This window comes from Barbatula barbatula, assembly GCF_947034865.1.
Source record: "Barbatula barbatula genome assembly, chromosome: 20".
NCBI classification, from domain to species: domain Eukaryota; kingdom Metazoa; phylum Chordata; class Actinopteri; order Cypriniformes; family Nemacheilidae; genus Barbatula; species Barbatula barbatula.
The window spans coordinates 19,399,027-19,415,202 of record NC_136783.1 but is presented as its reverse complement, the minus strand read 5'-3'; the positions used below and the strand labels follow the sequence as shown (position 1 = coordinate 19,415,202).

The 16,176-nt window shown below is 38.8% G+C and overlaps 3 protein-coding genes across 4 annotated transcripts; 1 reads left to right on the top strand and 2 right to left on the bottom strand.

The window, feature by feature from the left end:
• Window positions 1-1,916: 1,916 nt before the first annotated feature.
• p3h1 (prolyl 3-hydroxylase 1) lies at window positions 1,917-8,074 on the bottom strand. Of its 2 annotated transcripts, none has more exons than XM_079483927.1 (15): window positions 7,552-8,074; window positions 6,687-6,839; window positions 6,251-6,434; window positions 6,005-6,136; window positions 5,723-5,862; window positions 5,282-5,371; window positions 5,139-5,191; window positions 4,938-5,059; window positions 4,652-4,812; window positions 4,453-4,548; window positions 4,214-4,364; window positions 3,618-3,711; window positions 3,462-3,537; window positions 3,115-3,255; window positions 1,917-2,659 (listed from the first exon to the last, which is right to left on the bottom strand). In XM_079483927.1, the coding sequence occupies exons 1-15, from the start codon at window positions 8,005-8,007 to the stop codon at window positions 2,153-2,155; spliced, it is 2,556 nt and encodes an 851-aa protein (XP_079340053.1). In that variant the 5' UTR covers window positions 8,008-8,074; the 3' UTR covers window positions 1,917-2,152. The 2 variants fall into 2 exon arrangements, with proteins under 2 accessions (XP_079340053.1, XP_079340054.1); XM_079483928.1 differs by having other exon boundaries at window positions 4,658-4,812.
• A 951-nt stretch (window positions 8,075-9,025) lies between these two features.
• On the top strand, window positions 9,026-11,361 carry cUnh1orf50 (chromosome Un C1orf50 homolog). The gene is made up of 5 exons (XM_079483624.1): window positions 9,026-9,219; window positions 9,787-9,902; window positions 10,148-10,234; window positions 10,406-10,537; window positions 10,675-11,361. Exons 1-5 carry the CDS (start codon window positions 9,171-9,173, stop codon window positions 10,858-10,860), a joined length of 570 nt encoding a protein of 189 aa, XP_079339750.1. The 5' UTR covers window positions 9,026-9,170; the 3' UTR covers window positions 10,861-11,361.
• On the bottom strand, window positions 11,206-15,211 carry ap5b1 (adaptor related protein complex 5 subunit beta 1). The gene is made up of 3 exons (XM_079483623.1): window positions 14,879-15,211; window positions 14,600-14,761; window positions 11,206-14,033 (listed from the first exon to the last, which is right to left on the bottom strand). The coding sequence occupies exons 2-3, from the start codon at window positions 14,741-14,743 to the stop codon at window positions 11,391-11,393; spliced, it is 2,787 nt and encodes a 928-aa protein (XP_079339749.1). The 5' UTR covers window positions 14,744-14,761; window positions 14,879-15,211; the 3' UTR covers window positions 11,206-11,390.
• Between the last annotated feature and the right edge of the window lie 965 nt (window positions 15,212-16,176).

The following is a 16,176-nucleotide window of genomic DNA, read 5'->3' as shown; positions in this document are numbered from 1 at the left end:
TTATGATATGCGTTTCACGAGGAGAATTATTCAATTTCGAGGAGACAACCCATTATTTCTAATTCTATATTTTAAAGGCGGAAATCAAACAATACCTAAATTCAATACAATATTTAGCAAATAAGAAAGCTGTTAAAAGGGTTTCTCTTTGCAAACATTTCAATGTGTTTATTTAACTTTTTTTATTATTTTCTTCTTTTGTTATTGCTTTGATTGTGATATTATCTTATTTGATATTTTTTATGTATTTGCATAAGATACGTGAGAACGTGCACTTTCAGACCAGTTTCAAAAGTTTGCATTTTCAACTCCCTAAAAACCTGTTTCCGTGTAAATGAACAGCCAAAATGCATAAAAAGTTACAATTTTAAGTTGAAAACAGTCTCGAGTAAACAGCTACAGGCCGTAGAGGAGCGTCATTGTCCCCACCAGTCTCTGGCATTCTGGTTCTACCCACCTCTCGGCAGTGGGAGGTGCACAAAAGGACCCGTTTGTACCAGCAGAGATACACTAGGGGTCTCGCTGCAGCTGTCACAGGTCACCCTTCACTCTCACCTCCACTATTCACCCGCCAACACGGTCCAGGTGGTCCCTACAGACACCCAGCATCAATGGATGTGGCCTTGTGTTTGCATTAGAATGCATAGTAGCTGAATTATATAAAGAGCAAACTATAAGAATGATTTTGAGTTCTCTTAAAGAAATAAAAAGAAGTCTTGCAGTATTAAACTGAAAGTAGTAGCTAGGAGTGTACTTTGAAGTGTGTACCTTGTAAACAACTAAATGTGTATCGACTATTGAACTAAACTAAATCAGTATATATATATATATATATATATATATATATATATATATATATATATATAGTAGATTCACTTGGTTTAATATTGTTAGGCTACTGTTATACTTCAAAGTATTATTATTTTTTGCTAAAAAGTTGGCCAAGTAGTATTTAAATGGTACACTTACAAGTTTACAATTCACCTATTTCAACCTAAAAACTAGCATTCAAAAGCTGATGATTTAAATCAAATTGACTTTACAAACATTCATTATTGAACTGCCTTCAAAATCTAGTAATATTTCTAAATACGACCAAAATAATTCCAATTGCCAATTTGATTTGACTTAAAACATTTAAGGCAGCTTTTTTCAGTGTACTAGTACATTGATATTAGTATACTTAATACAATGAACTTCACGTTTTTAAGAAGATACTTTTTGTAAGGGTTGTCATTAACATGAAGTGAAATATGAAAATAAGTGCATAAAACACTGCATTGGGGTCTTAATTTGCACACTGCGCAATGCGCAATGCACACTGCGGTCTGGCATCATTGCATCATACAGCACCCACACAGATCTGCTGTGGTCGCTCTGTTGTCCTGCTTCTATCTGTTCAGATAACATCAGAACTCGAATGCTTCCTTCACATCTATTGGCAGCAGTTAATGACTTTCAATTAGACATAAGAGGCGACTCTTGAGTACCGAGGAGTAATACTAGCTGTCGTGAGCCCTTGAATATAGTGCACATGGGCATTTGCCTAGAAAATAGTTTTGGGTGGTTCAGGATTAAAGAGCAGACAAAACCCTTCAAATCGAAGAAGAAAATAAATAACAACTTTGTGCCAATTTAGAATTCCTATTTTATCTAAAAAAGCACTACAAGAAAAACAGCTTGTCCTGTAATTTGGTCACTCATGTGGAATATCCTCTCAGATCTCTGCTGCCACCTAGTGCAGAGTTACAGCAGTGCATGTTCATGAACTATAACCTCATGGGTTTGATTGTTTAAAGGTATAATTGAAAAATTATTATGACTGCTGTTAGATGTAGATATGTATACGTAGATGCCACTCCGGACATGTCTCTTCATGAACAAAACTCTAGTGTAAAAATCTAGTGCACGGATTTAATGAAACATGTCATTTTTATTGGGGAATTGATATGGAAATGCCAAGTGACACGTGAAATGTCTGAAAGCTGCGTTAGGTCTGTTCCTGAGAATTCAAACAAGGCAAAACAGAAAATATGACACTCGGCTTGATTGTCACCCACAAGGTAATGATCCTGTGTTACGCTTGTCATGTCAATAGTCTTTCAAATCTTTATAAAAACAGTTCACCACCACCGTAAAAATGTCAGAAAGCTCATAGTTCAACTTTGTATTCCTCTGCTTTGGAGTTTTGAGACTCTGTGCTCTCTGATTTTGTCTTCTGGTCATTTGTAGTATTTTTCTCAGTTGCCTTCTTTTTGGCAGGTGGTTTCTGTTTTTGGTCTGTCGTCTTGGGTTTTGTTTTGTTTGCTGTTTTTGACTTCTTTTTCTCTGTTGCTGTGCTTTTGGTTTTGCCTGCTTTAGCTTTCGTCTGGCCTTCTGTTTTGGCTGGCTTTTTGGAGGCTTTGGCCTTTGGTTTCTCACTTTTTTTGTCCGCTTTGTTGGGGGTCTTTTTCTCAGCGGCTTTGGTGTTCTGTTCATCATTAGTTTTGCTGGTTTCTGGAGGTTTGTTTGTCTTATCGTCTTGCTCTGATGTTTCAGCAGGTGTCCTTACTACTTCTGGTTCTGAGGTTTTCGTCTCATTGTTGTCTTCTGTTTTCTGGATGTCAGGTGTTGCTGGGTTGGAAAGTGTTTTAAGAAGTTCTTCCGCCTGTAAACGTTCCTATGGATGCCCAAAAATGCGTAGGTTAGTAACTTGAGAAACATTTGATGATCATAACAAAACAGACCTTTAACTCAAGAGTTTTCTCTTTTGTATTAATGCATTGAAACAAAAGGTTTACTACCAATAGCATAACAAAATACTTAATTTTCCCTTACATATATATTTCTTTTATTTATGTTGATAAATTGGCCCACTTTTTAGATTATGAAAGTGTACTTTTAAGTGTAACAGTGGTAAACGTTTAGTTCACAACTGGTTTACAAAAGTACATAAAAAATAAACTTATTTCAAGTTTAAAATAAGTTTACTAATAGCTCACTTGAATCAAATTATTTTTTGTTAAAGAGATTTTGCTTCAACTTTCAACATGCAAGCTTCAACCTTGATGTCATGAGGTCTTTAATACATCTCTTACAAAACTGCATTGAAACAAAGTGTTTAAGTGTACATGCCTTTTCACTGTTGTGAGGATCCAGAGTGAAGCGAATGGCTACAGAACACCTCTGGCCTTTAGTTAGTGATGTCACTCCGTGAAGATTCTCCTGTCCAGCTCCAAACGCCACAACTCTTCCACACTGAGGTTTGACCACAGCCTGGACACACGATGAAAGAAAATACAAAAAACTATGCATTTAACGTTCACATTTGCTGTAGAAGGACATTGTCGAAGTGTTGAAAAATGCGAAAAAGTGAAACCGTATAAATACTACAAAAGACAGAAAAGTGCAGTTAAGTTACAAGTAAGTTACTACTTAAGGTTAGTTATATAGTTAGTTTGAACAAAAATAGAAAACCTTACAGCGACGGTTTTAGCGTCCGGCCCAGTGAAGAAGAAATCGCCCCCTTCAAAATCTTTATTCAGGTACAAAACAGCACTGAAAGCGAAATTAAACATCGTTAAAAACACGACAAACCGCATACCCATAATGCATCAGGCGTTCTGTGGGCAGCATACCTGTAGTCACCATGTGAGAATGCTGATGGATCTTTAATGCACTCGTTGAGCTCTGAGACAAGCAGACAGCCGTTCTCATGGCCTTCTTGTTTCCCTGCACATGAAGAGAGACGAAAATAATTAAAATACTCATAAAACAATGTTTGCTTTTGTAAATAGGAGTTTTCACGTTTTTGATTGTGCTGTGTGCAATATTTTGCAGGATCTATCATCTACAGTAATGCGATATAATATGCACAACTATGTCTTCAGAGGTCTTGCATAAAGGAGCGGTATGTTTTTATGACCTTTGAATGAGCTATTTAAATCTACATACTCTGTGGGTCCCCTTACATGGAATTCACCATGTTGTTTCTACAGTAGCCCTAAACGGACAAACTGCTCTACAGAACGGTTTCATAAATAAGTTTTTTCCTTCGGCAAAGAAGCTAAAAAAGTGAAATCTTTTCCTGTGTCAGTCACCGTAGTGCTTTGATAGGGAGGGGGTGGAGTGAGCCGTTGGTTGCAATTTGCTACCTCACCACTAGATGTCGCTAAGATCTCGACATTGCTCCTTTAAATCAAGAGTATCCTGTCGAATTTCTATATATTTGTACCTTCAACGACAGACCGGCACACCAGATTGGAACTGGAGAAATAAAGAGGCGATTGCAGACCGAAGTGAGACTCCAGAATCTTGCGGATCTTCTCAGTGAGGTTAAAGAACCCCTGAGCGCTCTTTACAGGAACCACACCCTCCTGTCCAAACTATAAGACAAAAACTCATCATTTTAATTTGTACTGTACTTGTAAATCATTTAAAAGTAAATGAATTGAGCTCAACAGATGATCGTACCTGCAGAGCTTTAAGAACTGTGAGTTCCTGTAACATTTCATTCTGAGAAAGAGGCGAAGGTTTCGCTTTATATTCATCGCCTTGTAGAGCTGCCGCCTGTAAGATTGTATATATTTTTTTAAAACACTAGGAAATACTTTTCATTTACTAAAATAAGTGTTTTTTCTATGAAAGGAGAGAGTTGAAGAGGTTTTAATACAGAGACTTTTGAGAGGCTGTGAAGCTCCTGACACTCATCGAACGTGGTAACACCATCCAGAACGACCCGCTTTGAACCGTTCAGGGCTGTGGATGTCATGGATATTGTGATGTCATCAAACGGGAGACTGTTGCTGACTGATGTAGGTGCTGATTTGATTTCTGCAATGAAACAATACTGGAACTTATTGTTGAATTAGGACAGACACATTAAACTGAAAGTCGTGTGAACAATTCTTCCTTCCATATACATTCAGAATGTTATTGTCTTGTGTTTTTTTGTCTACCGTCTTTGGCCATCCTGCCGATGTCGAAAGATTCTTTGCTCTTTTCCTCCACAAGCGTCTCGATCTCTTTCATCAGATTTCCGATCTCTTCTGTAATCCTCGCGGCGGTTTCTTTATCTGCCCTGCAAGAGACACAACAATGAGTCAGACGAGATTTTAACCGTTTGAAACTGTAATGTCTGTAAGAAACGTGTATTTTACTTTTGTTTGTCTCTAAGTTTCTTAGGCATGATGTTTTCTGGAGTCCACGTGTCCTGAGACAGAATGAGATAAAGATGAGATTATCACTGGTGAATAAAATCAAATACATATGTTAAATGCTGGGCACGCATTAAGATACTTACCGGATCAACAAAGGTTTTACCAAATATCTCATAGCCGAAATAAAGAAGCTCTTTTTCCAACAGAGACCTTTTAATGTGCTGCTTTACAATCTGAAACAAGAAGAAACACTCACGATGGATTTCTATGTTAATTTCAAACAAAATTTGTTGTGCTTTTGTTGTGGTTAGGTTCGGTACAGCAAACCAATATTGTGATGTTTCTGACCATCTAAAACTGGTTTTGAATGAAAATGTGTATACACTGGTGAGCATTCTAAGGCGACACACGGTCACATACGTCCAGGATGTATAAGATGTATTTTATTGTTGTGTGTTTCTTAATTTTCTTAATCTAAACTACTGTTTATAATTGTTGAAATGGCTCGTGTTGACTGTGTGTAGTGTCCGTTTGGCTGTGAAAGACAAGCACGCTCATGCAACAGGATGGTGTGTGGTGTGTACCTCTCTAGCTGTGATGTTTGGGGCTTTATCTTCTGCCAGCACAGCAGAATAGTACGCCAAGTTCTGCACCATCACCTCATCCTCAGGGTGAAAGAGCAGGTACGTTTTGGCACATTCGATGGCTTGTTCGTATTCTTCACCTGGGCCAGAAACGAACAGAGAGTGAATTTAAATGTCCCCCATTTGAGAAATGTTTGCGAAATGTCTGCCAAACTGATATTTTTGTTTGCAATACATGAATATGTCATATGACTCATATATGGGTCAGATAATGGGTCGTACTGTTATAGTAGGAGAACTGAAGGTAGTTAAAGTGCGATGGGAGAAAATCTTCGAAAGGTTTCTCTCTTCCAGCGTTTGAAGCCAAATCTACAGCGCAGTTCTGTTTACAGTTCAGACCATGAAGATAATGATCTGGAATCGAAGAACATTAAAACACATTTTTGCAATAATATTAGTGTGACATGAAGTAATGAAAATAAATGTCATCCAAATGTCTTAGGTGTGATCGCAGAGAATGGCACCTACCTGCAATAGCCTGAAAGAGGTCTGCGTTATACTCCATGTAATTGTCGTAGCTGAACGCTCCCTCACAGAGAACCCTGCACTCCTCATAAGCGGTGAAATATTCTTTAACCGCCGCCTCAAAGTGCTCAATGGCTGGTGCGAACTTCTCCATACTGTACTGCATCTTGCCTTCTATAAATTCAGTCTGAAACAAGAGTCAATTACAGTCCAAGTATATAAACATATTTCACATGGATGGTCATATATATACCTAAAAATAATAGATTTAAAAACCTAGCAGAAAGAAGACCATATGGATACTTGAAATCTATACAATACATTCCGTCGTGAATTTTGTATTTATAATGGCATGCATTGCAGGTACTTTAATATTGACTATAATGTGGCATACAGTTTGTATCTATCCATCCACCCAGATTCATATTAGTATTCTTACCATGTGTGGTTTCTCCTCTAAATCCTTGAAATCCGCAGGCTGCACCCCAGCCATCAGACTGTAGTACTCTAAGTTCTGCTTCATCTCTACATGGTCGGGGTTTGCAATAAAAAATGTATTTGCCGCTGCCACGGCTTTGTCAAGCTTGTTTATCTGCAAATGCACAGCGATGAAAACATTCATTCAATTTATCAGTGTCAGTTCAGATCACCCGAAGGGAAATTGAATAATAAGCATAGTAAATGGCGCTTATTTGAAATGTAACCCTGTGAGGGTTGGGGAGGGGATACCATTTGGTCAGTATAAAAACAATAGAATTTATTGGCAAGTCGTAGGCAAACGTGTGCGTTTACTTTTCACAGGGGTTTGTTAAAGACGACAACTTACAGTCTAAATGTATCTGCAGCCTATGTACTGTATTTTATATACTATCAGACTGAGGATTGTTTAGAGTATTATCATGCATACACTTAACTCGTAAACTAAAAGCCTGTTTTATAGGAATCCACTAAAAAGTGTCTATTTTGCATCTCTCTTTTGGTGTTTTAGTGCGCCTAGTGGGAGCTCTGGAAGCACACGAGAAGGCTCCACCTAAAGACGTGGCACAGTGATGTGAGTTTGGGGGGGTTGGGGAAGCCAAAGCGCTTCTCATACATTTATCCATTCAGTCTATCATCATTCATTATAAAACATTTGCACGGGATATAACTTGATATGGCGTCACTTTACGCGCAAACATGCAATGCAACAATGTAACAGACACGAAACTCATAGCTAGGATGCAAAGTGACGCTTCCAACAAGACGCAGTTGTCTTTATCTTTATCATAATACACTTTTTTTGTCATTTTAGTACACCCGTTTACCTTAAAATAAGCCACTTGCAGGTAATTATAAGGCGTCCTCTTCTTAAACTCCAACTCTACAGTCTCGCTAACTTTATGGAGGGTCGGTGGTCCCAGTTTCTCGCTTTCACACGCATTCACGCATTCGGCCCGTTTGAGAATCCTCTGGAAAAAAGCTAAATCCTCCACGGGACCGGCTCCGGGGATCGGGACACCGAGACCTGGAAAATGATCCCCGAAAGCGTCCCGATCCGCGCAGGATAAGCGGCACTGCGTCTGGACTTTACGCACCGTTTCTTTATTCCGCAAAGCTTTCTCCATATTCAGAATCACAGCCAGCCAGTCCTGTTTGTAATACGCCTCCAATGCATTGTCAAAAAGCAGATCGTGTGGCTCAAGTATTCCGCTGCCTTGGTTTTCACTGGAGGTGAATTGTAATATGGACAGGATTATGATCAGGGACAGTGCGCTCCGCATCTTGGCGACAGAGGGCCCGTGAGGTAGAGCTCGGTTTGCTGTCCGACGCTCGGCTGAAGCCCGCAGAGAGGGTGGAGCTTCGGGATTGGGATCGGATGCCTTTGTGGGACTTTGCAAGTGGGAAGCAACAACATTTAGGTCTCAACCACGTTGAGTCACAATTGCAACAAAAACACAAGGCTGTAAAACATTTTTTACTCTTTAGAATAACACCTTACTGGGTTAGACATTTTATAAGTACATATCTATTGGTTACAACTTAAAAATACATAATTAGCTCATTATCATGTTTTTACAAACCTGAATGACTTTATTCTGCAGAACACAAAAGAAGATATTTAAATAAACAAACGAATCAATGAATGTTTTTGTTTTGTTTTAGGTGAACTCGATTCTTAAACGAACACACTACTCGAAAGTTCTCTTTCAGATTTCTGAAAATAAATCATATAATTATATTGATATTTATCATTAAAAACATTTCGTGCTATAAGCTGCATGATCTCTTAACGGTTTACAAGGCTGTGACATTAAATAGACTATTTCATATTAGTAGGTCAGATTTTTGGATATTTTTGGATTTGTGAATACAAATAACGAAATGAAGGTATATTATATCTGTATGACTAAACGTGGAACTGTAAAACTGACTGATTCAACTGTTGCTCTGACTGTCCTGACATTCCAGCAATGGTTTTAAATGTAGATGATTTTGTTGCAAACATGTCCAAAAAATAACGTATAAGGCGAAACGTGTATGGGTTTGCGCTTTATGGTTATATACGTTCAACGCCTGTTCTTTCATAACTAGACAAAAGTATAGTATAGACGAGTGACGTAACGGTTTAAAGGTACGCGATCTCTTAACATGCGCGATTGGTTTTGCCTTTTGACTTTCGATTTGTTTGCCTTTTAAAAGCACTCTATTTTCCGAAATGTCAAATATTAATCGAGTTAGAAATAGTTTTGTGCCCTGCGAAATATTTCTATAAAGTTATCATGAATAAGGGACATTTTTGTACAGGCATCTATTAGGACTACCGCTTGAAGAGGAAAACACAGTAGGACCCAGGAACGCCCCCTTATGTTTTGTAAGAGAACGGTGAAGCTGCTCGTGGTGATTTCCAACAGTTTACAAAGTTTTAGAGATATTGAATTAGAAAATGGATAAAACTGTCAGTTTACCACATCAGACCAATAAAACTGCAACAGGTGAGACAAACGAGTATTAATCCGACGAGTGTTCTATCCTTAGCTTTGTATACTGTGGTGGTGGATTGAGACAAGTTTTACTGCACTTGTGCTTTTTGTTGTCCAAATGATTATTTTGTTTACCTCATTTGTAGGTCGCAAAGCGTCTGCTAAATGACTAACTTAAATGTAAATGTTATCGCTAAATGTCACAGTAAAACATCCGTGAATCACGTCAATTCCGTTGTAATCGAATTTCACGTTTTGCTTAAGCTTAACCATTCAACCGCGTTATTGTATTTATTTACACATATAAACTTAGATGAGTCTGTAAAACAATGACTAAAAACAACGATAGTTGGCAGCATGTGGTTCTGCTTTAATGTGAGGGAGAACTTATAACCGAAAGCATTGACTTTCTGTATGAACGCTTACTTATCCAACCTTGCATAAATTCACCACGTGTGTAATTTGCCAGCTGTATATTGCAATGGTGAGTAGGTGATAAACGTTATTGTTTACTCATCTTTACAGAAATGTACATTAACAAACTGATCTGAGTTAAATGTTATTATGTTACTATTATAGTTACATTGGTGGAGAGCAGCACTAATCCGAGTGGAGTAGTGCTAGTTAGTCCCTATCAAACTAACCGAGTGGGGGATCCCATGGATCTGGTTGCTCTTGCACAACACGTACAGAAGGTAAGTGATATTTAACCCTGTATTGATCTTGTGACACAGATCATGTGTCTGAGAATTGAAACTGCTCCTTGAACTTTTTTTGTTAAAAATTGATTCGTTTTTACTGTTTCAAAATCATCATCACATGGCACAATTGTTTTGGTATTAAGGGTTTTAAATGATTCAGAAATATTCCGAATATTCATTGTAGTTTGTTTTTGGGACCCCATTTCATACGGAAAACATATAGTCTCGTGTTTTTTCAGGGGGATGAGTTTACAAGAGCAAACGCTTGCAACAAACTCACAGTCATTGCTGACCAGATAAGATACCTTCAGGAGCAAGCAAGAAAGGTAAATGGCCATCAAAAATCAGATCAGTTTTATTACAACAACAATTTCAACTTTTGGCAGCAGCACTGATGATATGTATGTAAAAAAGTTATGGTGATGTTGTATTAAAAAAAGAAAATCCAGTTGTTGGTGAAAACGTCTCTAAAAGAGAATTTCTTTAAAACGCTTTAGGTGTTGGAAGATGCCAAGAAAGATGCTGAGCTTCACCATGCAGCCTGCAATGTTGTGAAGAAACCAGGAAACATGTACTATCTTTACATGCGTGAATCTGGACAGCGCTACTTCTCAATTCTGTCTCCAAAGGTGAGTTCATTGACACATTAAGAGAATGTCTGAGATCGTCTTTCAGTTGGATTTATCAGAATATAAAACAATTGCACGGTAAATGCTTAGGTTTCTGTATGGTAAAAATGAAGGACATTTGTTTCAATGTTTTGCAGGAGTGGGGTTCCAGTTGCCCGCACAAGTTTCTTAGTGCATACAAACTTCAATATGACATGTCTTGGACACCACAGGAGGATGTTGAAAAGAGGGACGCAGAAATTGGCATCATGGACAAACTGTTGAACAGCCAAACTGCACTTCCAGCTGCAGCGGAGCCCAACTTTGAGGGTCTTTCAAAGTGAGAGGACACAACTCACTCTTAAAGTCTTATGTGGTCATGGAGGCCACCTGCTCTTCCAGGATACAGTTTAATGAATACCTCAAAAAAATTAACTGCTTTACGGTTTCAGAAAGTGCATTTTACCTTCAGTCATTGGTTGAATGTTTTGCTGGACCACACAGTGTGGAAGACCAGGATGTTTTAAAATCAACGATTCACATAATTTATGTGGTCTTAAACTTATGTCAATCAACTTGAAATTTAATTCTTGTTGTTGTGTATATTGCTTTCTTAAATTTAAATAGAAATATTATTTTGATCCTTGGTTTTCATTAAATAATTGTTGAAAATACCTTGTATTGATTTTGTGAGCAGCAGAAAATGAGTGCATACACATCACATCACACTTTATTGGACTTTTAATCAAAAATGATTTATGTTTATATACAATGATGTTATATACCTATATACAAGAAACAACATTTTTTTCAATCAAAATAAATGCAATAAAAGCATGTAAATGAAGGATTGCAAAGGTGAAATTATCCTCCATTACTGTTGTGCATCAGTTATGTTTTGTAGGTGGGAGTTCACAAAGGGTAAAAGCTCCCAGTTGTCTGTTGCGATGCTGACCTGAACTGTGTCCTCCGCCCGGCTGGTCATCAGCAGAACATGAAACATCGGTGGAAGGAAAAACAAGACTTTCCAGCATTTCTCGCTTTGCCTTTCCTCGATCAGGTAACTTCCAAAATGTGTCTTGATCAAATCCCCTAGACTCTCTTCTCCGTTCTCGAAGCAGAACAGACTGATCTCAGACCTATCAGGATTCCCAGAGGCAATGGACCCCCACATGCGGTCAAACACTTCTACTTTGTGTTTGCATGACGTGTTAGGCGGCACAGGTACAGGAAGAAATATCTCTGGGAATGAAACGCTTACATCCGGAAGCTGCGTGTGCCAGGAACGGCTGTCTTGTGTGGTAAAAATGGCACTGATGCACAGAGTTGTTGGGTAAGGTTGATGGGGTTCGAGAATGACGCTGACCTCTGGAGGCTTTCTGTCTCTAAACACACACGGGACATGTATATCACTTATCTTTCCATAGTTCGAGTCTTTCAGCTCAAAGTGCAGACAGATAGTAAATATTTTATCGAATAAAGCGTCGGCCTCTTCTGCATGAGTGAGATTGTACCTCAATGTGACCTCAGAACCAAAGCCAGGCTTTAAAAACTGTTCCTGATAAACCTCCAAACTATTTATATCCTCTTCAGCTTCACCTGATGACTCTAAACTTGTTAAAGTGCTCTTTGAGTTTTTTTCCTGCACTTTGATAAGTTGCAGAACGGGACGTTCAGTTTTGTGTACTGTCAGGTTGTTGGCAAGTCCTTCACTCTCAGCCATGATGGCAGAATGCGACCGCTCCTTAGCACGTCCTCCATCCGGTCCTTTGGCGAGAACCCCCGTCAGCTTTTCCCACGAGAGGTTGGTGAGCAACGTGTAGTAGAAGCGAGCGTGATCCATAATGTCCGTGTCGTCGTAGTGAGCAGACATGTATTGCAAAAGGTCAGCTAGCTCGATAAACACTCGATCGATGGAAGGGTGCTCCAGCAGGTTGCGACAAATGGCGAGAACCGCATTTCCCACTTGCCAGTTTCCTCTTTCGCACAAGTTGGAATTGATGAGAACATTGAGAAGTAGGTAGATGGTGTTCCTCTGTGTAATCTGTCCTTCTTTCGCTACTCTTTTCAGCACTTTTAGGTGCCAGCTCAAATTATGAATCGTTAGCTGCAACGGAGACATTTCCATAATGCGTTTCTGAAGGCCGCTCAGCAGCTTGATGGACCAGACGGGGTCATCCAGACGTTCCTTGATTTGGTCAGCGAGGCCGATCAGGTGCGGAGCCAGACGACAATGTCTGGAATACAGGTCGCACAGTTTGTTGATTAGCTTCTCGGCGAGTTCCTCCATTCCTTTGAAATGTGAGAGAAAAATAAACAACGCCCTAAATGAGGTCACCACTACATCTCTGCTTCCATCGTTTTCTACGATTTTCAGAAGTGCCATTATGTGATCGAACAAGTAACTAATTCCTTTGTCCGCTTCTCCTTCGTTGGCTTCTAAGTGTACCAGACAGAGAAGGTTTAGTCTGCAAAGCATGGTAGCGCTGTCATTGAAAACAGTCGGAAGAAGAGATGCGGCCAGACGGGGCGTAACCAGCACGGGTAAACTCTCCTCCGAGGTGCTGGATATGGGTCTGTTCTCCGGAAAGTGAAGGATGCAGTCCATATAAAAGAGTTTCTCTGGAATTCGAAGGAGCGGGTGTTGCGCCATGCCCACCAGACGCTTGAGCAGAAAGTACTCATCCTCGGCAGTGAACAAGCTGTCGGTGAACGTGTCTTTCATGAACAGCGTAGCATGCATGAACTCGACCTCTGCAGTACCAAAAAGCCGTAGAAGCTGAGATTTGAATAACGCTGGAGAAAGTCCTGGCACCATGGCTACGATTTCCACGAGATCCCTGAGCAGGGCGGACTGGGAAATGGGTGCTAGAAGGTAAGAATCCTCTAAAAGTGAGGACATAATGGACTTGAGTTCTTTACAATCCAGTCCTGGTGGCAGGGTGGGCACCTGCACCATCATGTTTATTGGCAACAGGGTTAAAGGCGTCGGAATATTTTTCCACGCAAATCCTTCGTTTCCTCCTAAAACACTCTTAAACTCTAAATCAGTGACATCATTCTGGTTCGTCAAGATCCTTATGGCATTCTTCAGCCCTAATGTATACAGCATGCAGTAGGATTGATGGAGAACTGTTGTTTCTTGATGTTTCAGAAGATACAGGACCTCTAATTTTTGAGAGAGAAGACCAGGATTGCATGTCTCCATTTCTCGTAGGCAATCACATGCGGTGGTTCTAATAGGCTGCTGGCTTAGCCCACATCTGTAATCGTTTGTGTCCTGAATTGTTTGTAGTAGAAGGTCTAACCAATCCTCAGCCATCTTTGTACGGCTGGACAGGCAAGATGTGCATATTAGGATGTTAGTGATGGCCAGCATTACATTGCACTTGAGGTTGATGGATTTTTGCGCTGTGTGGGTGAAAACTGACATAAGTTCCAGGGCAGTTTCCTCCCCCACAGAGACGGAAGGACATAGGATGGTTGGATGCTCCAGTAGTACCGACACGAGGAGAATCTTGTGAAAATGAAAAAAACAATTAGTTAACAGCAAATGAAAATGTGCAACATTTCAACAAAACTATAATAGAGCTATTATAAATACTTTTCTTAAATAAGCAAAAAAGAATAGAAATCATGCACGCTCACAGTGCTTTCAAAGAGATAATTTTTACAAAATCAGTTTGTAAATGCCTGGTGAAGGTCACGAGACGAAACGTTGTTATACTAATTCAGTTGACCTCTTTGCAAGCACTGGTAGTGTGGAGTTCCTTTCTTTTTTGCTTATATTTGGACCTGGTGGTCTTTTTTCCTAAGCACCTATCCATTAACTACAGGTGCGCAAGATCGACTGTTAAATATACTTTTCTAAAATAAAATATATATTTTACTGTACATTCTAGAAGTAAACAACTACATTATCAGAATTTAGCACATTGAAAAAACGTGACAGTGTAAACAATCTAAGTGTCAAATATCAGCTTGACATGTTTTTGTAAGAATCACTTCATCAGACTGCAATGTTAATTTATGTAATATAGAAATGTATAATAATCATATATGTGTCTGTTTTTATTTTATTACCTTAAGTTGATCATTGGCCTTATCATTTCTCAGTTCTCGTAACAGCTCAGCCAGGAAACTTTCAGCAGTAGTGGCAGACAAAAACTGAGAAGGGCTCAGTAGAAATGCAGATATTCTCTGATCCCACAGGCCTCCAAATGTCATGATGGAGATCAACTGTGACTGCAGTTTACAATAGAAGAGCTCACGTCAACAACAAGAACGCTGTTTATTGATTTCCCCATACGTCAAAACCAAATAAAAGCAGACAAGCAAAGTATTCGTATATTTAAAACGCACCTTTTCAATGAAGTATTCACAACATAAATGTTATAAATTACTATAAATCTTCACTCCATTGTCGTATCCGTTAATCATGTGTTCTCAGACTGTCACATGATAAACCAGGTGCTAGTGAACGAATTTCTACACTTCAAAATAAATGTTTGACAAATATTTGGTCATGTTTAATTTAAGCACATCACTTCATATGATGGCTTGAAGTGGCTTGTGTTTTAGTTTTGTATAGTATACGGTTTTATCATATAGATTAGCTTTCTATTTTGCTACATTTTACTAATCAGGACTATTATTTTGGTACGCTGGAGGGACCGTGGGGTGCGTGCCATTTGGATTGCCAAGTGGACTTAACAGGGTGTCCCGCCATCCAATCCGAAGGGAGAGAACATGTTCAGTTCGAAGGGCACTGCGCGAATGGTGTAGGGAATCAGGGAACATCGATACATCCCTTCCGCCGGAAGTGGAAAGGGAAAATCACCCAACTGCAATTAATGTTTTCACGCGCGTGTAAGGATTAATCCAATGTTGCTATTATTATACAAACTATGTACGTGGTAAGCAGCAGCTGTTCTTTTTTATAATGTTATGTTATTTACCAGAGGAATGTTTACGGCCGCACCACATTGGGAAAAAGGCGAGATGAGAGCACTTCAACTGATGTTCCGTGCTCAGGGAGTAGGGAGCAGTGAACACTGCGTAGGAACCCTATCAGATGGAACGCAACTCTTGTTTCTGTTGAGCCCTTTACTGCCATCGTGTGTTTCTTCGAAAAAGTTGTTTAAAAATAAGCTTAAATTAATGCAATACGACTATGTACGTCTTTTAAACAATGTTTAAACGTCTGTTAATAGTTTATTGCTGTCACTGTCCATTAACACATATGTTTTTTATAAATCAATACGTTTTATTGTATATTAAATACATGTATTTTGTATTTTTAAGAATTTGTGTATGTTTTTTTGTTGTTGTTTCCCATTCTCATGTTTTTGATAATAATCATGATAAAAGATTATATTATCGTTTTCATTACACCATATAAAATTGTGAATTACGAAAGAAAAGCCATTACAATGATTTGTTTCCCATTTCTGCACATTTTCCTTAGTTCTTCCAAACTTTTGTAAAATATAAATTATGTTTATAACATTCTGCCTATTAAATGCAAACATAATTATGCACATGAGGGTAATCCATATAAATAGCAATAGTCCACATGTATTCGAAGTGTTTTCAGCTCGAAAATCGTTTTGTTTTTTGTCAGTTTTGTAAATAAAACACTTTATTTAAAAAAATATAAT